We start from the raw sequence: 23,575 nt of genomic DNA, 5'->3' as shown, positions 1-23,575 counted from the left end.
AATTATGGGAAAAATGGATTAAAGCACATTGTTTGCAAAGTATTGCCAAAGTTGGAATTGGCAAGCTTTGCAACAATGGTATAACATGTACCCATTACCTGTCCTGTTTCTGTGACAGCTAGACAATGAAGCGCTCCTACAGCTACATGCACAATCTTCTTCCCAACAAGACCTTCAGCAAGAGTTGGCTTCCTTACATGGGCATCAGTCCCGTGACCTAGTCGAAAATAGTCTCCCTTGCCCCTAAAATGACAAACAATTCATTGGTCATTTTAAAAGATCATTCCAAAAATTGCATGACAATGCACATTTAATTTCATGCCAAATCCTCAAAATAATAGGTTTATTCAGTCATTACAATGTTAATGAGTTATATTTCATGTCTGCGTGAAAATCATGAAATCTGCTAACATTTCTAAAACTCTAATAACACATGTCAAATAATTGAAGATGCCAGTACATGCAGTATAACTGATAAACTGACAACTTTACATGTCAAAATATACAAATTACAAACCAAAATGCTTTTCTAAAATTTGGAAAACAACCAAAACAGTTGAAAAATAGCAAATGAAAATGGAATAATCTGAAAATATACTTAATAATAATAATAATAATAATAAAGTCTTTATTTTAAGAGGCTACACAGTTGCATCAAAGGCAATCTACCCTGTGGGCCTCATAAATTGCACATATTTACAATCATACAGTTGTGAATAACATGAAAAATTATGCAATAACATTAACATAATTATTTTGATATTGCAAATAGACAATAATGATAATGATTATATAAAGTGCACAAAAATATATACAGTGAACAAGGCATTTCAAAATTACAAATAAACCTTTGACAATAACAATATTTCAATTAGAGCAGTGTATTTCTTATAATTTTATATTTGATTTGTCTTTTTCCAATTTTCTATGTATTTATGTTTAAAGTTTTGAAGTGATTGTGCAGAGCGTATGCTGATTGGTATTTCATTCCAAATTTTTGATCCTGAATAGTTAAAACTTTTTCTGAAAAATTCTACTTTTGGTTTTGGTTGGTATATGTTAAGTTTTGAATCTGTTGAACGTAGGGTGCGAGAATGAATAGTATGGTTGAAGGTAAATTTTTGTTTTAAGTACTCTGGGCAAATATTGTTGATTGACTTATATACCATAATTGCTTGTTTATATCTGACTCGGTCTGGGAATTTCATCCAGTTTAATAAAATGAATAGATTTTCAGACGGGGCATCATATGGTTGATCTAGTATAATCCTAGCTGCTCGTTTTTGAAATCGAACTATGGATTGTATTTGCTCCAAATTACAATTTCCCCAGATAGAGCAACAATAGTCTAAGTGAGGTAGTATGTAGGAGTTAAAAAATAGTTTTCTAATGGGAATGTCTATGAAATATTTAATTCTTTGCAGTAGGTATAATTTGGAATTGCACTTTTTTAACACATGATTAATATGGTTTTTCCAGTTTAATTTGCTGTCAACATGGACACCTAGAAGTTTTTCAGAGTTGGAACATTCTATTAAATTATTGTCTAAATGTAGCATGTTTAATAATTTGGAGTCTGTTTTGTTTGATGGATAAATTGCCATTGCCTTTGATTTCTCTGCATTTAGTGACATAGCGTTCATTTGACACCAAAAACTTACATTATCTAATGCAGTTTGTAATTTAGTTTGTACTTCCAGATAAGTTGTTCCAACTGCAGAAATAGTTGTATCATCAGCAAATATATCTGTAAAAATTTCCTTTAGTTCATTTGGAAGATCATTTATATATATAAGAAATAAAAGTGGACCAAGAACAGATCCTTGGGGAACTCCTGATTTTATATGTCCTGGTTCTGATAGTTTCCCAGATATAGATACCTTTTGAAGCCTATCCTGTAGGTAGGACTTAAACCACAGTATTGTTTTATTGCTGATATTAAGGGTTTGTAGTTTCTGGATAAGAATAGAGTGATCTACTAGGTCGAACGCCTTTGAAAGGTCGAGAAACAGTGTTCCAACAACTTTTCCATCATTAATAGCATTTATCCACCTATCTACTATTGAAAGTAAGGCAGTTTCACAGGAGTGATCTTTTCTAAAGCCAGACTGATAGTTATAGATTAAGTTGTTAGATTCTAGAAAGTCTTTGAGGTTATTAGAGACATGGCGTTCAATGATTTTGGTTAGTATTGGAAGGATTGAGATTGGTCTGTAGTTGCATTTGTCACTTTTAGAACCTTTTTTAAATATAGGTGTAACTTTTGCAATCTTAAATTGGTTTGGGAATATATCATTAGAAATGCTTAAGTTCATAATATATGTAATTGAATTCGCTATGATTTCAGCTGACATTTTTAGGTATTTTGGCCCAAGTCCGTCCAGACCTGTAGACTTGCTTTCGTCAAGATTTAGTAACTCTTTTTGAACAAACTCTTTCGTTACAAGTGGTATTTCAAATTTAGAAGAAAAGTTTGAATTTTCTTGGCTGTCATTAATTTCTGGGAGTGTGTGTTGCGTACACTGAAATATGTTAATGAAATAGTCATTAAAAGTATTAGCTGTTTGGACTGGATCTGAAATAGGGTTGCCTTGATCGTCATTGATGAAATTAGTTGGATGTATTACAGATGTACCTGATAAATCTTTAAGATTTTTCCATAGGGTTTTAGGATCATTTTTCCTATTGTTATTTATTTTTTCTGTAAAAAAAGTTTTTTTTGATGTTTTGATAAGTGCTTTTACTTTATTTCTCCAGATCTTGTACTGTTCAAAGTAACCTTTACTTTTAAAATAATCTCTTTGATTTATTGCATATTTTATATCTGTAGTTAACCAGTCTGGTTGACTTGTATGTTTTACACGTTTAGTTTTTAGTGGAGCATGTTGATTAAGTGTATTTAAAAATAAGTTGGAAAAATAGTCTAGTGCATCATTTGGATCATCGTATATTTGCAGGGTGCTCCAAGGTTGACATTTTAATTGTTGTAAAAATTCTTCTTGGTTAAACTTCTTTGTATTTCTATAAGAGATTGTTTTATGCATTGGTCCATCAGAACTTTTAGACGTTTTTCTTGTTATACATACTGGTAAGTGATCACTTAGGGATATTTTGGGGATAGTAATTTTCTTTATGTTACATGGAATATTTGTATACATATGATCAATAATTGTTGATGATGTTTGAGTAATTCTAGTCGGAAGTTCAACCATTTGGCAAAGATTGTAACTGTCATTTAGTTTTTAACCAGTTTGATTTCAATGAATTTTCAGTTTTAAAATCAATATTTAAAGTCTCCCATTATCAACAGTTCCTTGTCTTCACAAATTAATTTTTCCAGGGTATCTTCATACATCGAGTTCCAAGATGACAGGGATGATGGTGGTCGATACACATATCCAAGAATAAATGGTTTTTGATTAAATGGTTAATTTCCAGTAAAATTATTTCCATATTGGTGTTTTCAAGATCTTCACGCCTAACACAAGGGTAGTTTTCTTTCACAAATACAACAATACCTCCACCATTTGATTGTCGATCTCTCCGAAAGAACTGGTAGCCATTTATTAGGAATTCTTCATCACTAAAACTTTCATTTAAAAATGTTTCACAGTTTCATATAGAAAAAAATCAAAAACGCCTACCATGTCCAAACTTGTCCTGATTTTGTTCTTGCCAGTGAAAACTGGGCACCACATTCAATCTGGGTCACTCCAAGACCTCTCAATCTGTCAATCTCCTTGGGAACATTACACCCCTCACTACCTCCACGTCCAAGCTTCCCGAAATCCCCGTCACCCCAGGAATATACCAGTCCCTCATCAGTGAGGGCAAGAGTTTGAGCATCTCTACTGCCACATGCAATCTGTATAACCCTCTGTCCTGCTAGCTCCTTTACCTTTAATGTCATTAAAAAATTAAATTGAAAAAGAGTAACATTTTTTTAAAGGCCTATTTCTGTACATTCTTGCTTTGCTGGCTGGCAATAAAAACAGTGTGTTGTATATCAAATAACAAATCTGTGCAAAAACTTATTACAAGTTCTAATGCAATTATTAATAGTTTTCTCAAGCACATACCCAAAAAATGTCAAATAATTAGGGGTCGCTCTTAGACTCCCATTAATTGTGTGGTATTACATGCTAGTACAAGTCAAACCAGTGAATTAAGGACATCCAAAGCAGAAACTGAACATATGGCCTTTGAAGACAAGTGGTCTTTATTTGGAGGTTAGTCTTTTGTATTTTATTCATGCAGGGGTGACAAAAAATTGTCTTTATTTACAAGGTAGTCTTTAATTGTAGATAGTCTAGATAGTGGTTTGTAGATAGAAAGTGAATAATTTCAATATTCTAACATCTGACAATTACATATCAAGTGTAGAATGATCAGTATTTCACTGGGACTATATTAAATCAATATTGTATTTTACCTGTTTCGGTTTAAGCTGTGTGGTGTTATCACCATGTCCTAATCTTCCATATTCCCCTAATCCCCAGGTATAAAGGTCACCATTAGATGTGATAGCTGCACTATGGGAGCTTCCACAGGAGATGTCTCGTACACGCTTTGACTTCAGGGCATCTATCAACCTTGGCTTGTCACAATTCCTGTAATGGTTAAGTATACTGATTTCTTAATAAAGTTTGACACGCTCAAATAGATGCTATAAAAGACTTAGAGAGTCACAGGGTCCCATGTCCATTTAAATTCAGCAAACAAATCATTAACTTATCCACTTTTCTTTCTACTATACATTCTGTAGGTTTTTCATTCTTTCTATTTTTTTTTAATAAATATACTCAAGTTAAAATTTCACCACAAATGATTTCTTTAGAACTGATAATTTCTGTTGTATAAGTTCTGGTCTTAAGTTTGTATGACAAAAACTTATAATATAAAATACCTAGATACCTCATGAAATATTGAATTATCAAATATAATCAACATCTGAGAAAAGCTATGATCATAAAGTAATATTTACATTCTACTGAAGTGACCAAGTTTGCCGTCATCACCTTCGCCCCATGAGAAAACTTTCCCGTCCACAGTTAAAGCCAGGGCATGACGACCTCCTGAAAGAAAGACAATATATTTCAGATTTCAATTCTACATACAATAATGGCTTAATTACTTCTGTCATCACAGTAAGTCCTTAATATCATAATTGTACTTTTCTTTTTTTTTCATCAGTATCATCACATACATAAATTCTTAATTTTCTGACATGAAATTTACTTACAAAAAGATGATTTCATTATATAAAAAAAAAAAAATTAAGTTTAAAATTTGATATAATCCTAATTGTTATGAGGAAAGTGATTTTATTTACCAGAATGCACTGCCACTTTCTTGATGACATACTGACTGAGTGCTGTAAGTTGTCTCGGCACAGATACCGTCCCTGTATTCATACCAAGCCCTAGTCTACCATTAGTAGCCTCCCCACAGGCATAAACCTTCCCCTCCTGGGTCACTGTAACAGGAAATCATTGTACAAAGTAGAACATAAGGCAAGATGACAACAGTGTCCTTCAAAGATGTATATTTCAAATTCATAAACTTAAATTTATACAATACAAATTCATGTCATATACAGTGATATTCAATACTATAACAAACAGTATCACATCCTTGAGTCACTTTGTTATTCTTTCAAGCAAATGTTAATTACATTCCATACACTAAATTCTTTTTTTGTGTGTGTGTGTGTGGGAGGGGGGGGGGGGGCGGGTTACATCACCAAGACAGTCATATGGCGACTTTCAAGTTTTAACTGATGGATAGTGACAGATTATTTATATAAAAGGTCCTGTGAAGGAGTGCTTAAACACTTGGCACGTTAAAGAACCAAGAGAATGGCAGAACTGTTTATATTCTACTTGCTAGCTTTGGTCAACATACATGACAGGCTTCAAACCCGCAGCTTTACAGAAAATGTTATTTCAAATTCAATCACCTTAACTATTTAGCAGTGGTGGCACAATCTAGGTACTAAAATACTGTTTAAACATTACATAAGATTACAAGATTACAAGTATATAACAATGACACTTACCACAAAAGAGTGACTTAGATCCACCTACAATCTGTACACACTTCAAAGCTGATAATGTCTCATTCAACACTGGTAACTTAATCTGTAGCAAAATAAAAGAAAAGACATGTACATAAAATATACTAGAAGAATTTTAAACACTCAAGTTTTACATTTTCTCCCCCCCCCTTTTTTTGAGGGGGTTGGGAAACATACCAAACAAAGAATAAGACCGTTCCAGCTCCTACTGGCAGATGAAAACCCCAAAATAATTAAAAGAGTGCTTGGCCACTTAGTAGCACCACCTTAAAACAGCTTCTTCATACCTATATTTAGCTCATGGGTGCAATTTAGATAAATGTATTTGAAAATTTCTGAAAATCCTTACAGTTTAATACAGCAAAACAATGGCACTTATGATTCCTAACTACTGGAAAAATTCTGAAAACTTCTCTCATGATACCCATCAATGAAATATTTTTACATGTATAGAAAACATATCCTGATAACATCCAAGTTTACAGAACTATCTAAGCTATGATTTAACCTTATAATCAATCAATAATAAATTTCCATCAAAATAATCTTCATATTAATTTCCATATTTGTTACATGTATCTAAAAACTATCTAAACTGATAGTGACCTTTGACCCTTTTGGACCTCCAAGCTGATCTTTATCATTTAAACCCCATGTGAAGACATGGGTTTGAATCTCTTTTCCAGCTCCTTTGACTTTACGTTTCACGCACGGTATTGGTAGCAACCTCGAGTCCTCTTCCTCGTCTTCACGGTCAGAGGCGAGGAACGAGAACCCGGCAGCTGAGTCATCATCGGACCGGAAACGTCCGACGAGAGACAGACCGTGTAATCTTAACAAATCAATTTCCACTCTGTCTGCACTGTTTAAAGCAATCTCTTATAATATCTATAATACTGAAATTGAAAAAAGAAATATACATATATAAAAAAAAATCTGATAAAACACAATCTTACAGTATTAGAATTTTCATATATTATAGAATCTAGAAGTAAAGATTTACATTCTTTATAAATGCCTCATTACTTTTAAATGATAAAATCCTTTTTCGGGGGAGTTTTATGGAAAACTTTTATACCTATATGAATGCACATTTTCATTACAAGTACCATATCAGTGAACTAATTACTATAGTTAAATAGAAATTTAAAAGTAGCTTTATAAACAAAAGAAAAGGAGCTAAACAAGTGCGAGCAGACACAGGAGCAAAACCACTGACTTTCTGTAATCTAGCTGAAAAGTTTTTCCTCATTAGTTCAATTACTCTGGTCTAATTTGAACCCTTAGAGATGGGGTGGGGGGCCTAATACTTCTAAATAAAGAACCTTTATCACTTGGCCATGACAGCACCTATTGTTTCAAATACAGAAATATCTAGTAAATTCAGTAAATTTTAATGATAACAGATCTATAAAAACATACGTCGGAGCAGTCCTGCAGGAGGGTAATCAGTGATTCAGAAGAACCAATGTTGATTGATCGTATCTCCTTCAGGGAATGGACAGAGTCTCCACCACTAATTACAATCAGGGATGGCATGTAACTGGAATCTGTTGGCTCAACTCTCATAAATAAACGATTCACTAGAATATCAGGTAGCATCTCTATGCGGATCCAATGCTGCAATGAAAGTTTATTTTCATCATATTTATTACTATCATGTTACACAATACATGGTATTTTTTATTACTAGCAATTTGTCACTCCATAAATAAACTATGTTACGTTATAAGCTATGTCGCAAATATAACCCATTAACTAACTTTGCCCTGGAAGCCAGCGTTCTGCCTATAGTCACTTCTCATTTTGATCAGTTTATGTGGATGGTTCCCCTAAATTCTATTAACATAACCCATTAACTAACTTAGCCCTGGGAGCCAGACCTATGTCAATATCCACTATTTTCCTTGCTCAGTCTATATCACTGGTTCCCCTAAATCTGATAGATATAACAGATTAACTAACCTTGCCCTGGGAGCCAGCACTCTGCCAGTAGCCACTATTGCCCTCGATCAATCTATGTGACTGGTTTTCTCGTGTAGATACACTCAAGTTTTTCACACACATATGCCAGTCTTCAATCAGAGAACCGCTTGTAGGATAAACTGGTCTCTTCTTCTGTTTTCCTGGTTTACCCGCTGGTACTGGTAGACCACCTATAGTAGGAAATCAAATACATGTACATTCATATTGGACTAATGGTTCAATATTTAACTAGTTTGCATTTTATAGATATTTTTTTCATTTCATTGGTGCACAAGGTTTTAACCGTACAAACAATTTGACATTCTCTCCTCTTAACTAAAAACAAATTTTTGCACAACATGAAATAAACAATACATTGTAGGAATGCTTATCATGGATATTTTGTCAATTTTCTTATAGCTAACTTTTAAAAGTACTGTACATGGTCTGCACTTGATTAAACAATTATTTTTTTGTTTGGTTCATTTTGGTCATATTTTGGCAGTCTGTCCACCTAACGGGCTTTCTTGGAACATAACTGGCTTTCACGGACAACTAACCAGTACCAATTTCTCCACAAGTGATGACCACTATTCTAATATGAATTTTGTACCAGTGGTGAGAGACGAATGACCATATTAGACTTAATGTCCAAAATCAGTGGTCATGAGAAATTACGCCTCCGTCAAGTATATACCCAGTGACTGAAATACAGATTTGGGCTTGTATTTACAATCCTTGAATTGAGTGGCAAAGTAACTTAACCACTAGGCCACCTCTCATGTGAGGTATTGTTTGCTTCATCTCAAAATTAAAGGTCAACATTAAGACATACCTGGTTCAGCTATTCTACTGAATGGATGCCTATGTTTCTTGGTTTTAAAACAGTTCTCACAGAAATCAAAGTCGTCACACACACGACACTTGTAACGAACCCCGACAATGGGAAACATACTGCATTCATCACATCTGCAATATAAACACAGAAATACATACTATTCTGTAGATTCAATAACAATATATTTGTTCTAACACTGGTCATTTGTATGATTTGTATGGCACCAGTCATTCCAAATATACCACTACACTTTATAATACTTAAATCTCCAGGGTACAAGGTGAAATGGGAATCTTGCATTTGCGATGAATTGTCTTAAAACAAAAATAAAATATACTTTTATTCAAGAATAGTCACAATTGTCTCTTATTTCATATAAGCAGGAAAGTATTGGTAACATTCTCTTACCCGACTCCAGCGTGGGTACTGGGTACAAGCTCCATCTCGTCCAGGACACCGGTCCAGTGAGCCTGCTGAGGGAAGTCTACAGTAATGTCTCTCCCATTAGATATAATGGCTGTCACTGTACCTACACTGCGATGAGTCACTGAACCCCATTTGTAAGTTGGTGTAACTATGCTAGGCTTCACCCGAACCTTGTCCCCAACCTTAATACTAGAGTCTGAAAAGAGAAATATGGCACTTATAAATAAAAATTCTCACATCATTATTATATCAAAAAGATGAAAAGTCTTTTTATGTCATAAGTTGTGAAGATGTCACTTAATATTAAGAAACATACCATTTAGACACAAAGAACTAGAAAAGCACACAAAGGACAAGGATGCCCACACATTCCACTGTTTTATAAGTCTACCAACAGACAGCATGGTGGACGAGGGAAAAAATTTATCTGACCCTTAAACGGGAAGGGGGGTTTTAATCAACATAATATTAGAACTAGAACTAGATTCTTGCATTTCATATATAGAATAAAAATGTTTCAGCCCATGTTTGTCAGAAAACTTACTTGTATTGATGAATCCTTGCAGCTCAACATGAACATATCTGACCCAGTATGTACCACCCTTTCTCTGCCAGTCTGCTTGTATATTCAAATCTTGAAGGCCGTCTCTGTCCAACTATGAAATAACAATTAATATTGTATCTTTTGAGTATGGAACCTTATGACATGGAACCCTATGTTATTAATGGTAGAATGGAGCAAAAAATTTGCTTCAGCTTAAGATTTTAAAATATTCATAATCTACAGATAAACAGGTGCATAATGTAAACATGTATTGAGCATCCTCAGGAAATTATGATATATGGGTTTTAATTTAAAAGCTTTACTGTATCTGTTTTTAGGAACGAATATAATCACCTTGATAACCTTCCCAATGTCTCCCTCATGCACCTCCTCATACGCCCGGCAACATTTTATTGACATGCCAACCTGTATATTGTCTCTAATATACATGGCATATTCATCATCTGTTGCAAAATCTGCACGCTTCTTGTATGCTTGGTTAGTGTTGTTACCCAAAACCACCGATAGTAATAACTGAAAGTTTTATAATATTTTATCAATATATGATATATATATTTCAATTATAATCAAATAATGAACATTTTTTTTAGTTCTTATTTGTAGCAGAATAACGGATTGTAGCTGTAAACATTTTTATGAGGACATAAATCAAAAGAAAATTTGGAAGCGATAAATCATAAAGAAAATTAACAGAGTAAATAACTGACGAACCTCTCCAGAAGAATCGAGATCTTCGAACACATCTGACGTGGAGTCAGTGTCCGAGTCATAGTCCACCGATGACACACTGTCCGAGTCTGAATCTTCCGCCGGCAATGTTTCTACATGCTCGATCAACCAGTTCACCACAGACTCTGGACTTGGTATATCTGATGCTGAGGCCAATGAACCACCTGAAAGAAAGATATTTAAGCAATATTGTACCAGAGAAAATTGGTTAAGTAAGAAAAATATCACATTTAGAAGTGGTAATGCTTCAGCATAGTCAAGCTTGAAATTAGAAACTAACCGTTATCTTTAAATGAAATTGGATAATGTGCGTATAGAAAGCTAATAATGTATGAAATATTAATAACCCTTATTCTATTATCAAAAGTAAGGATAATATGATAAGAGTGCCTGTAGGTAACTTTGACGATTCATTACAGTTTAAAATTAGGTTAACTTGAATTATGTCTTCATGGTTTCTAGACTTCAATAGAAATCTGCATGATTTTGCATCTTAAAGAAACAACTGATTATTTATGTTGCTTTTCTTTGCCTTCCAAAAGTTAATGAAAATTCTTCAAAATTTACCTTGTCACAAAGTAACCAATCTGTAAAAAGAAAAAAAAGAAAGAAGTTTTTCTTACCAAGAGATTTGATGGCGAATTCCACCTGTTTTCTTTGAAATCCCATCTCCATAATTCTGGTCACTTCCGGTAAAGGTGGAGGTACACTAGGTCGGCTCTTCTTCAATTTAGGTTTCCCAAGAACCGTCGGCACAGCTGGATTCACAATTGGTATGACAGCTGGTGCAGGTAGCGGAGCTTGGAACGGTGCGACCTCACTGTCCGAGTCTGACTCATCAATCTCCTCCTCGAAGCAGTCTCTAGATGCTGTAAGATACTGACAGACGGACAAACAAGCCGCCTCTAGCTCGTCTCGACCAAATAAAGCTTTCAGTGGAGAGGGCTGAGTAGCAGACATTAGAAACTGTTGTAATATCGTGTTGGGAGATTCTCCCGTATCTGGTGAATAATCATCGTCACTAGGGCTATTATCAACCTCGGCATGCTGGAGTTCCGGTAGTGTAACCTGGGTGAGGATTTTACGGAGGAAATTCTGGTGTTGCAAGAGAACTCGGCCGGCTCGTAACATACCAAGTTTTATCTGCTGCTTCCTCAAATCTGCCATGTCAACCCTTGTTCCTAGATAGGAGAAGGAAATTAATGTATCAGTGCATATCTAAAATTTTTATAAACAAGAGAAAATAACAACAGGTTCATACAGAAGCAATATGTGAAACACTGATCACTGCAGTAGGTTTAAGGGTTCTTAATGAATAATCAACTGATCACAGTTCACTCCTATTTTGAACAGGATTTAAGCTAGTACATGTAACTAGAATGTGTCTTAAGTAAATATGATTTTCTAATACATTTTATATACAAAATCCCGAAATTATTAATTTGATAATAATAGCCTATAGTCATTATAAACTTTTCTATAGAACAAAACGAAAAAGCTTACATACTGTTGAAAATGGGTGTTGAAAACAACCCCAGATATTTAACAATGCCAAATGTCTAAAGCAAAATTTCTAAAATTTAGAAATACAAGATAATTTACCTTCAGACTCTACAGTGGTTGTACTTGTGGCCAGTGGTGCCTTGTCCGAGTCCCGACCATCTTTCTCCCCCTTGTATATGTGGCAGGCCAGGCACAACATCGTAGCCAGCATGTTCACAATCTCCTCCGACACGGACAACTTGTCCACATCAAACTCCAAACACTGTACCTGTAAAATGTCATCTGTATTACTTCAAATCCTGTTAACTTAACCCTTATCCTGCTAAATTTCTCATGTACATTGCCGGAATTTGGTTTCATACACTGTCCGTTATCAATTTTGAGGATATCAAAATAAATGTTTTAAGCTAGTCAGCAGTATTATATAGGGCCTTGTAAGATCACAGAGAAGTACCAGTTGACCTGACTCTATACTAATGACATAGGTCATTCATTTTCATTCTAGCATTCTACGGATACCAAACACAAATATGTACAAAACAAACACGAGATGCAGAAAATTGTCATATGTTATCATGCCTGTATCTATATACCTTTCGTTAGACACAGATAGAAATCTGGGTATTACAAAAAACCTTGACTAACTCAACATTTTTATTGATTATGATACTTTCTACAGTATTAAGTTATGGCGTGGGCAATTTTCAGTGATGACCCTTTGCCCCATAACAACAGAAACTTCTATAATTTTATAAAACTATTTTATAATACTTACTGGTATAAGAGTATTCAGTCTGGATGATGTCACATTTCCATCATTCATCTGCACTAGAATCTTTCCACGAGGTGTTATCTTAGATATCGTTCCCATGCCAACATCATCTATTTTAACCACACCTCCAAGGCGGGGCCTGCTGTCTACTCCACCAATCACTGCCAACATTGCCAGGACAGAGGCTTCATCTGTAGCCAGTGATGGGTCGTTCTAAAATGTTATAGTACACAAAATACAATATAGTTATTACAATGAACATTTGACTTCTCAAACAAAGAACCAAATCTAAAGTATAAATTGTCACAGACTAAACATGCAAAAAAGACTTTATTTATAATTATTTTAAGGTGATTTTTTTTAACTGTTTAAGTTAATGAAAACAATACCTGTCAAAAAATTGTGGTAATGTCTCCTCTTAACAACCCTCCTGTTTTGGTGCAAACAAACAATTTACCACTCAAGTTGGTGCCACGCACCTCCCTCAACTACATTAACCCGGCAGTGCATGTACTGATGGCAGGTAAAAAATTGCTCCTTTTCAGTGCTATCCCAAATTACAACACTTAGGGTGGGCTGTGGTGGAAGGTTTTGTAAAACTGACTGATGCATTATAAATTCCCACTAAAATCCTTTAAAATCATGCTTAAGTAAATATATGCCAAGTACATCTGAAATAACTGCAGGATATATATTATGTCAAGATACCTTAGCACCAACATGGTGGTCCAACATGATATGTGGCAATGATCTCAGATGTTTCACCATCAACTGGTTGATACACGCATTCCACGTATCTAGGGTGTGAAGCTTCCTTAGCAACAGAACAAGTTCTTCGGCAACAGTGCTAGTATACGATGCTGTCAAGGAGACAGGTGCTCGGTGACGCTGACGTCTTGGAGAATCCACTGAAAGATATGAATCACCTTGATTACAATTAACATTATAGTTTCATATACCTTGATCTGTTGGTAACAAAAGCACTGTTAATATGGTGACATTCCAGCTTCCTTGTTGGGTGCCTAAGATACCGAAAATGAATATCATAATTCTACAACTTCCAAACATCAAGGCAGTTGAAGAACAACATTTGCCTCTCCTAGCTCTATTCAAGGTTCAGGCGAGTAACAAAACACATGTGTAAGTATCAACTTCCTATAGGAAACAACATAGCTTCCTTACAAACCAAAATCATAAATTTTTACACAGAACTTCATAGTACAAAGATTGCACATCGCAACTTATTTCAAGTCATTAAGAGTAACAAATGTAAAAAATAGATTTATCTTAATATGACATAGTTCAATGATTATTTTACAAATCAAAAATTGTGCCTCTGCATATAGATATGCAAAATTCTTATCTACCCTTTATATTTTCATTTACCAAGTGCAAAACTTTCATATTGCTCTAAATTCTAAATGAACCAAAATTTTCATAGAACACTTAAAATATGATTTGAACCCGGCTATGCTCTTCATACACTGAATAATTTCATTTCGTAAACTGAGCCTGACACCAGTCAATATAATACAAGAACCGGTTGAACCGGGTGATGCTCCCCGAGAAGGTTCTGGACACAGGAAAGTATAAAAAAAATGAACAAAGGGCAATAACTCCAAAATTAGACCAGGCTTTGTTTAGGTTCTTGAAGCGTTGCAGTTCTATCCAATTATATCTAGCTACCTACAAAGTTTCATGTTGATATCTCTAATAGTTTTAAAGAAATGTCCAGGACAAAAGTCAAAAAAGTAAAAATAAACAAAAGGGCAATTACTTCAAAATAAGGCAAGGCCAGAAGTAATGATTCTTAAGCACTGCACTTCCACCCAATGAGACCTATCTATCTACAAAGTTTCATGTTGATATCTCTTATAATTTTAGAGTAATGTCCCAGACAAAGTTCAAAGTGTCAAAATGAACAAAGGGCAATAACTACAAAAGTAGGCAAGACAGTGTTACAGTTCTTGTGCACTGCAAACTTACTCAATGAGATCTATCTACCTACAAAGTTTTATGTTGATATCTCTTATACATTAAGAAATATGTCCCGGACAAAGTTCAAAGTGTAAAAATAAACAAAGGGGGATAATTTTTCAAAAATTAGGCAAGGCAGAGTTAAGGTTCTTGTTCACTGCACACCTACTCAATGAGATCTATCTACCTACAAAGTTTCATGTTGATACCTCTTATACTTTTAGAGTTATGTCCCGGACAAAGTTCAAAGTGTAAAATAAACAAAGGGGGATAATTCAAAAATTAGACAAGGCAGAGTTACGGTTTCTTGGTGCACTGCACACCTACTCAATGAGATCTATCTACCTACAAAGTTTCATGTTGATACCTCTTATACTTTTTAGAGTTATGTCCCGGACAAATTTCAAAGTGTAAAATAAACAAAGGGGGATAATTCAAAAATTAGGCAAGGCAGAGTTACGGTTCTTGTGCACTGCACACCTACTCAATGAGATCTATCTACCTACAAAGTTTTCATGTTGATACCTCTTATACTTTTAGAGTTATGTCCCGGACAAAGTTCAAAGTGTAAATAAACAAAGGGGGATAATTCAAAAATTAGCAAGGCAGAGTAACCGGTTCTTGTGCACTGCACTTCTACTCAATGAGATCTATCTACCTACAAAGTTTCATGTTGATACCTCTTATACTTTTAGAGTTATGTCCCGGACAAATTCAAAGTGTAAAATAAACAAAGGGGATAATTCAAAAATTAGGCAAGGCAGAGTTACGGTTCTTGTGCACTGCACTTCTACTCAATGAGATCTATCTACCTACAAAGTTTCATGTTTGAACCTCTTATACTTTTAGAGTTATGTCCCGGACAAAGTTCAAAGTGTAAAATAAACAAAGGGGGATAATTCAAAAATTAGGCAAGGCAGAGTTATGGTTCTTGTGCACTGCACTTCTACTCAATGAGATCTATCTACCTACAAAGTTTCATGTTGATACCTCTTATACTTTTAGAGTTATGTCCCGGACAAAGTTCAAAGTGTAAAAATAAACAAAGGGGAATAATTCAAAAATTAGGCAAGGCAGAGTTACGGTTCTTGTGCACTGCACACCTACTCAATGAGATCTATCTACCTACAAAGTTTCATGTTGATACCTCTTGTTGTTTCAAAGTTATGTCCCGGACAAGAAAAGGGGACGGACGGACGGATGGACGGACGGACGAAAGACGGACGGACGGACGGACGGAAAGACGGACGGACGGACAAGGGCGGCGACTATATGCTCCCCGAAATTTTTTCGGGGAGCATAAAAAATATATTCATAGTTATATAACTTGACAAAGTTATGGCGTTTTGAAATTGTGAAAAATACAAGTTCGCAAGTCATTGCTATGACTTGTGATGAAGTTCAAAATATTCAATTTTATCATATATATATACACATATATATGATAAAATTGAATATTTTTCAACTTCATCACAAGTCATAGCAATGACTTGCCAATTTGTATTTATATATATATAAAAACAAAATACAACTAGAAATGTGTCCATAGGACACGGGTGCCCCCACCGCGCCACTGTTTTGTCAATCTTATGACTCTAGGTCAAATATTTTTTGAAAACTAAAAATCTTTTTACTAAGTAAAGGGCAAGAACTTTACAAATACTGAATAAATCCCCAAGCAAACCCCAAGTTGAAAATTTATACTACTGTAAGTCAAGGGCAATAACTCTAACAAAACTGAAAAAAATCCACATGCAAATAATTAAGTCCCAGGTTCATAGCTTCACAGTGATGTGAATCATTATTCCTGTAATTTACTGATGTTGATCATTATTCCTGTAAAGTTTGTCGATTCTAACTAGGGTTTCTTAATCGGACAAAAATCATAATCGATCATCGAAAATAATCGAAAACAACCCTTTTCAAACAATCATCGATTATATAATCGAAATATTTACAATAACAAAGTTAATATGTACAATGTACATATCATGCTTTACTATTTATTATTATTCCATTAATATTCTATATTTTGTGTAACTACAACTTTATCAACTGAAATAAACTAGTTTACAGATATACTATGCTCATACTTTAGTAAAATATTTTAATCAAATAAATTCATTAAAATCTATAAAATTATTCTGTTTCAATTTCAATAAAGAAATGAATAAACTATGCATGGGAACAAGTTAAGTTGGTTCTTTCAAAACTGTCAGGGTTTTTTTAATGACACTATATATTGATATTGTAACTACCTTTAGTGTGTAAAATAATTTTATACAAAACATATCTTCTTTGTGTGAAGTCAAAACATGTTTATTTTATATTTACAAATAGACTGTGTAGCAATTCTAAATATTTTCTAATGTCAAATTTTAGCATAGTATATCCCTCACTGTCAACTATTAACACCATGGTCACCAGTATGCTTTCATATTCAATTGAATGCAAATTATTGTTTCAACCAAAGCTGGCTTTAATTTAGAGTGTTGTTATAATACAGTGAGTCACTTAAGTAACAGCAAAAAAATAAATTACCGATGATCGATTATTAAACCTTGTAATCGATCATCGCCGATCGGTCCTTTAAACGATCAATTTTCGATTATACTCGATCATCGTTTAATCCCTAATTCTAACTCAAGCACTCAAGCACTCAAGGAACAAATAACAACATAATGAAACAGTTTTTACTAAGTCAAGGGAAATAACTCTACAAATACTGGATAAATCCACAAGCAAAACCCCAGGAGCAAAACTAAATATGCTGAGCAGCCTTCCCATAAGGTTTAATGACTCTATGTCAAATCCTTTTTGAGTTACATGCGACACAAGTTGAAAATTGCAAACATTTTCTAAGTCAAGGGCAATAACTCTAAAAATACTAAATAAATCCAGACAAAAATACCTAGGTGCACAACTACACATGCTGATCAAATACTCCTGTAAAGTTTGATGACTCTATGTCAAATCCTTTTTGAGTTACATGCGACACAAGTTGAAAATTGCAAAATTTTACTAAGTCAAGGGCGATAACTCTAAAAATACTAAATAAATCCAGAAGAAAATACCCAGATGCACAACTACACATGCTGATCAACATTCCTGTAAAGTTTCATGACTCTAGGTCAAATACTTTTTGAGTTACATGCGATACAAAGTTGAAAATTGCAAAATTTTACTAAATCAAGGGCAATAACTCTAAAAATACTAAATTAATCCAAAAGAAAATACCCAGGTGCACAACTATACACACTGATCAACATTCCTGTAAAGTTTCATGACTCTAGGTCAAATACTTTTTGAGTTACATGCGACACAAGTTGAAAATTGCAAAATTTTACTAAGTCAAGGGCGATAACTCTAAAAATACTAAAAATATCCAGACGAAAATACCCAGGTGCACAACTACACATGCTGATCAACATTCCTGTAAAGTTTGATGACTCTAGGTCAAATACTTTTGGAGTAACATGCGACACAAGTTGAAAATTGCAAAATTTTACTAAGTCAAGGGCAATAACTCTAAAAATACTAAAAATATCCAGATGAAAATACCCAGGTGCACAACAACACATACGGATCAACATTCCTGTAAAGTTTCATGACTCTAGGTCAAATACTTTTTGAGTTACATGCGACACAAGTTGAAAATTGCAAAATTTTACTAAGTCAAGGGCAATAATTCTAAAAATACTAAAAATATCCAGACGAAAATACCCAGGTGCACAACTACACATGCTGATCAACATTCCTGTAAAGTTTCATGACTCTAGGTCAAATACTTTTTGAGTAACGTGCGACACAAAAGAGAACGGACGGACAGATGGACAAGGGTAAGTCTAAATGCCCGCCACTAATGTGGGGGCACAAAAATGCAAACCGACATCAGAACCAAAATCAAAAACAATGACAAACTGCTAGTACCTGCTGACAAAACAACCACCTACTACACAATGGATACTGACTCATATGAAACACTTCTACATAAGAATGTGACAACTAGAAATGTGTCCATAGGACACGGGTGCCCCCACACTCCACCGATTTGTCAATCTTATGTCTCTAGGCCAAATTTTTTTTTGGCTACATGTGCCACAAGTTGAAAACTAAAAATCTTTTATTTAGTAAAGGGCAAATATTACAAATACTGAATAAAGCCACAAGGAAACACCAAGGTGCAGAAGTACACATGCTGACCAACATTCTTGTAAACTTTCAGGCCTACAGGTCATAAACTTTTTGAGTTACGTGCGACATAAGTTGAAAATTGTAAATTTTTACTAAGTCAAGGGCAGTAACTCTAAAAATACTCAAGGGCAATAACTCTAAAAATACTAAATATATCAACACGAAAATACCCAGGTGCACAACTACACATGCTGAGCAACATTTTTGTAAGGTTTCATGATTCTAGGTCAAATTCTTTTTTTGTTACATGCGACACAAGTTGAAAAGTGGAAATTTTTACTAAGTCAAGGGCAATAACTCTAAAAATACTAAATATATCCACATGAAAATACCCAGGTGCACAACTTCACATGCTGATCAACATTCCTGTAAGGTTTCATGACTCTAGGTCAATTACTTTTTGAGCTATGTGCGACACAAAAAGGGAACAGACTGACAGATGGAAGGACGGACGGACAAGGTTAAATCTAATTGCCCCCCCCCCCCCATAGTCCTAGGCAAAGCATTATATGCTCGAAAGTGTTGTTTGTTTTCTTTTAGTAAGGATGAAGCATTTGTAAGACATTACATAAATTAAATGAAGTATTACCTCCTTTAAAACAATCCTTAAAGTTTAAAATTTGGCCCCAAATGGGAACTAAATTATGCTCCTGAAAACTATTTTCAGTTTTAGGTGATAGGACCTTTGAACTCTTAAACCTTGTTGACCCCAAAATCGAAAGGGGTGGTCTAAACCCAATATGGACAATTCATCCTAGAAGTTTGAACACTAGGGGCCAATAAAAAAAATTATTTTGGAAAACTGTTTTCAGTTTAAAGTAATAGTGACAGCCTTTCCACCTTGGACCTCAAAATCTTTTAAAGGTGTCTTCTAAACCTAAGTATGGACAATTTTTCATCCCCTTAAAAGTTTAAAATTGTGGCCAAATAACCAAATTTTATGCTCCTAAAACTATTTTCCAGTTTTAAAGGTAATAGGACCCCTGACCTTTTGAACCTTTGGACCCCAAAATAAATTAGGGCTTCCCTACCCAATATAGAAAAAACATCCTATGAAGTTTTTGAACACTGTGGGGCCAAATGGAACTTAAGTTATGTTCCGGAAACTTTTCAGTTTTAAGGTAATAGCAGTCTATACGGAAGTCAAATTTTTTTTCAGGCCACAAGGACCGAGACCCTTAGGTTTATTTCCGGCTCGGATAATATTTTTTCCGGCCCAGACATTTCAAGCATTATTTTATAATAACTTAGTTGAATGTAAAAATGATCGTCTTTCTTTAAAGTGTGACTATCATTAGTGTGACCATCATATAGAAACACAAGAAGATGCTGACCAATTGAAATAACTTAAGCAGGGTTCTCACTAGAATTTTCAAAGAAGGAGTCCTGGGACTCCCAAGCACAACAAGAACCGGTTGAACCGGGTGATGCTCCCCGAGAAGGTTCTGGACACAGGAAAGTATAAAAAAAATGAACAAAGGGCAAAAAACTCCAAAATTAGGCAAAGCAGAGTTATGTTTTTTTGCACTGCACTTCTATTCAATGAGATCTATCTATCTATAAAGTTTCCTGATGATATCAGAACTATGTCCCAGGTAAAAGTCAAAGTGTAAAAATGAACAAAGGGCAATAACTCCAAAATTAGACCAGGCTTTGTTTAGGTTCTTTAAGCATTGCAATTCTATCCAATTATATCTAGCTACCTACAAATTTCATGTTGATATCTCTAATAGTTTTTAAAGTATTGTCCAGGACAAAGTCAAAAAGTAAAAATAAACAAAGGGCAATTACTTCAAAATAAGGCAAGGCAGAGTTACGGTTCTTGTGCACTGCACTTCCACCCAATGAGACCTATCTATCTACAAAGTTTCATGTTGATATCTCTTATAATTTTAGAGTAATGTCCCAGACAAAGTCAAAGTGTAAAAATGAACAAAGGGCAATAACTCCAAAATTAGGCAAGGCAGAGTTACCGTTCTTGTGCACTGCACACCTACTCAATGAGATTTATCTACCTACAAAGTTTCATGTTGATACCTCTTATACTTTAAGAGTTATGTCCCGGACAAAGATCAAAGTGTAAAATAAACAAAGGGGGATAATTCAAAAATAAGACAAGGCAGAGTTACCGTTCTTGTGCACTGCACACCTACTCACTGAGATCTATCTACCTACAAAGTTTCATGTTGATACCTCTTATACTTTTAGAGTTATGTCCGGACAAATTTCAAAGTGTAAAATAAACAAAGGGGGGTAATTCAAAAATTAGGCAAGGCAGAGTTACGGTTCTTGTGCACTGCACACCTACTCAATGAGATCTATCTACCTACAAAGTTTCATGTTGATACCTCTTATACTTTTAGAGTTATGTCCCGGACAAAGTTCAAAGTGTAAAATAAACAAAGGGGGATAATTCAAAAAATTAGGCAAGGCAGAGTTATGGTTCTTGTGCACTGCACACCTACTCAATGAGATCTATCTACCTACAAAGTTTCATGTTGATACCTCTTATACTTTTAGAGTTATGTCCCGGACAAAGTTCAAAGTTTAAAAAATAAACAAAGGGGAATAATTCAAAAATTAGGCAAGGCAGAGTTACGGTTCTTGTGCACTGCACACCTACTCAATGAGATCTATCTACCTACAAAGTTTCATGTTGATACCTCTTGTTGTTTTCAAAGTTATGTCCCGGACAAGAAAAGGGGACGGACGGACGGACGGACGGACGGACGGACGGACGGAAAGACGGACGGATGGACGGACGGACGGACAAGGCGGCGACTATATGCTCCCCCGAAATTTTTTCGGGGAGCATAAAAATACCTACTAATCTTGATGATTTGAACCAACTCTAAACTCACCATGTGGAACAAGTGTTGGGTCAGCTGAGCAGGAAACCAGAATGGATCCCAGTAAGTGTATAAGTCTATTAACAATGGTCTGGACCCTGGCTTCCTCTACATTTTGATCCCAAGATGGAAGTACAGTTCTCAAAAGCTTTATTGTCAGTATCTGTAATATAAAGCGATAGCAAATGACATTTTAAAAATAAAACCACCCAAAAAAAATAATAAGAAAGTACTATTCACTGCAGCCCTGTTATCACATGCCCCATTATAATGCAAACCTCATTTAACACTTGTGGGTCTTAGCTCCACACAAAAACTAAAACTATTTTAGCAGTTGATAATATTATACTTGGTTCTTTACCTGTTTAGAAACATTGGCTTGTTTATGTGCTTTTTCTTCCTCCAATATCTTCAAGAGAAGATCCACCCATCTCTGAGAACTGAGAGCTTTGCAGACCGTCGGTCCTGTTGCTATACTACGTAGAAATCCCAGAGAACACCAGCTATAGTGTTGCTCGCAGGCAATCTGTACAGACACTGAATTGGCATCTAGAAATAAATTTATATTACTAGATATCATTTACTTTCTCAGTACTATTTATAGTATTGATTTATGCCTATGTCAAGTACAAATGATATAAATCATAGCAAGCCTGCATATTTCCCAGTCCCAGCTATAATGATTGACTGTCCCAAAATTAAAGCAAGATAAGTGCATTTCACAGATGCGGAGATGACAAAATGTTTCATTGCTCATATTTTCAATTTCACACACAATTGTTAAAGTTATTTAACAAGAGCTGCTCTAAGACAGTGGGCACGACTATTCTACATGCTTGACAGTAAAAAAAAGTGCCTAACTCATTTAAAAAGGTAACCCAGATTGGCCATCATGTAAGATAATCACTTGGAACAAGCATGTGAAGTTTCAACCTAGAAGATTTGGAGATACCAACCTGCACGCAAAAACTTTACCTAAATGTGACAAAGACCCCTTGATGAGTACAACAGCTCTTTCTATTCTTTTAATAGTCCAATTAAAATCATGATCTAACCGATATTATCAATTAATTAACCACTTTTTCACATTGTCCTTCACACAACATATGCTTTTAGATTAGAATTTTTTAACAGGAATAAATTTGAAATAACTCAACATACTTAGTCCATAATTACATCCACAATCCACTATATTCCTCATCAATCCGCACAATGTACCTACAGCTTCTTTCTGTGTAGATTCTGAATGTATTCCTGTTGCCACGGAAACAACCCTCAGTAAGGTCAATGTTGCTTTTCTTATCAAAGATGTTGGATGTTTACTTTCAGTTTTCTTTGAGTCTGAAACAAATAATCATATCTTTAATAATGTCATTTATAATGTACAACAATTAGTGGAGAGATACTCATCTATGAATAGAAATTGTCTCTTAAGTTATGCGTAAAATGTGTTTGTTTATAATCAGTAATTATTTGACTAAAAATAAGCTATGACAAGATTTGTTTAATGCTGATAAATACGCTGATAAATATGCAATGGAATAAAATTAAAGTTACATGATCCATTCAAATGTTACAGATCCATATAAAAATTATATAATATTTATCAAAGTGGACTCCAATTACATGTGTGAGGCATGGCTTTATTACCCTGTGTTAAAAGAAAAAAAACAACAACAAA

At 34.7% G+C, this 23,575-nt stretch overlaps 1 protein-coding gene across 1 annotated transcript in view; it reads right to left on the bottom strand.

Annotated features, from left to right (window-relative positions):
• Nucleotides 1–98: 98 nt before the first annotated feature.
• Nucleotides 99–23,575, bottom strand: part of LOC132720088 (E3 ubiquitin-protein ligase HERC2-like) — a gene marked incomplete at both ends in the record, with an annotated part of 100,844 nt that continues 77,367 nt past the window's right edge. The window contains 21 exon segments of the mRNA XM_060704078.1: nt 99–243; nt 3,645–3,898; nt 4,433–4,610; nt 4,985–5,075; nt 5,333–5,476; nt 6,059–6,140; nt 6,683–6,952; nt 7,481–7,696; nt 8,042–8,232; nt 8,877–9,010; nt 9,288–9,501; nt 9,850–9,961; nt 10,204–10,383; nt 10,582–10,763; nt 11,223–11,780; nt 12,202–12,370; nt 12,878–13,087; nt 13,583–13,782; nt 21,907–22,057; nt 22,256–22,443; nt 23,056–23,235. Of these exon segments, the coding sequence (XP_060560061.1) occupies nt 99–243; nt 3,645–3,898; nt 4,433–4,610; nt 4,985–5,075; nt 5,333–5,476; nt 6,059–6,140; nt 6,683–6,952; nt 7,481–7,696; nt 8,042–8,232; nt 8,877–9,010; nt 9,288–9,501; nt 9,850–9,961; nt 10,204–10,383; nt 10,582–10,763; nt 11,223–11,780; nt 12,202–12,370; nt 12,878–13,087; nt 13,583–13,782; nt 21,907–22,057; nt 22,256–22,443; nt 23,056–23,235 (4,049 nt within the window).

This window comes from Ruditapes philippinarum, unplaced genomic scaffold, assembly GCF_026571515.1.
Source record: "Ruditapes philippinarum isolate M1 unplaced genomic scaffold, ASM2657151v2 ctg2337_1_1_1_1, whole genome shotgun sequence".
NCBI lineage: Eukaryota > Metazoa > Mollusca > Bivalvia > Venerida > Veneridae > Ruditapes > Ruditapes philippinarum.
This window is presented reverse-complemented; position numbering and strand designations above follow the sequence as displayed.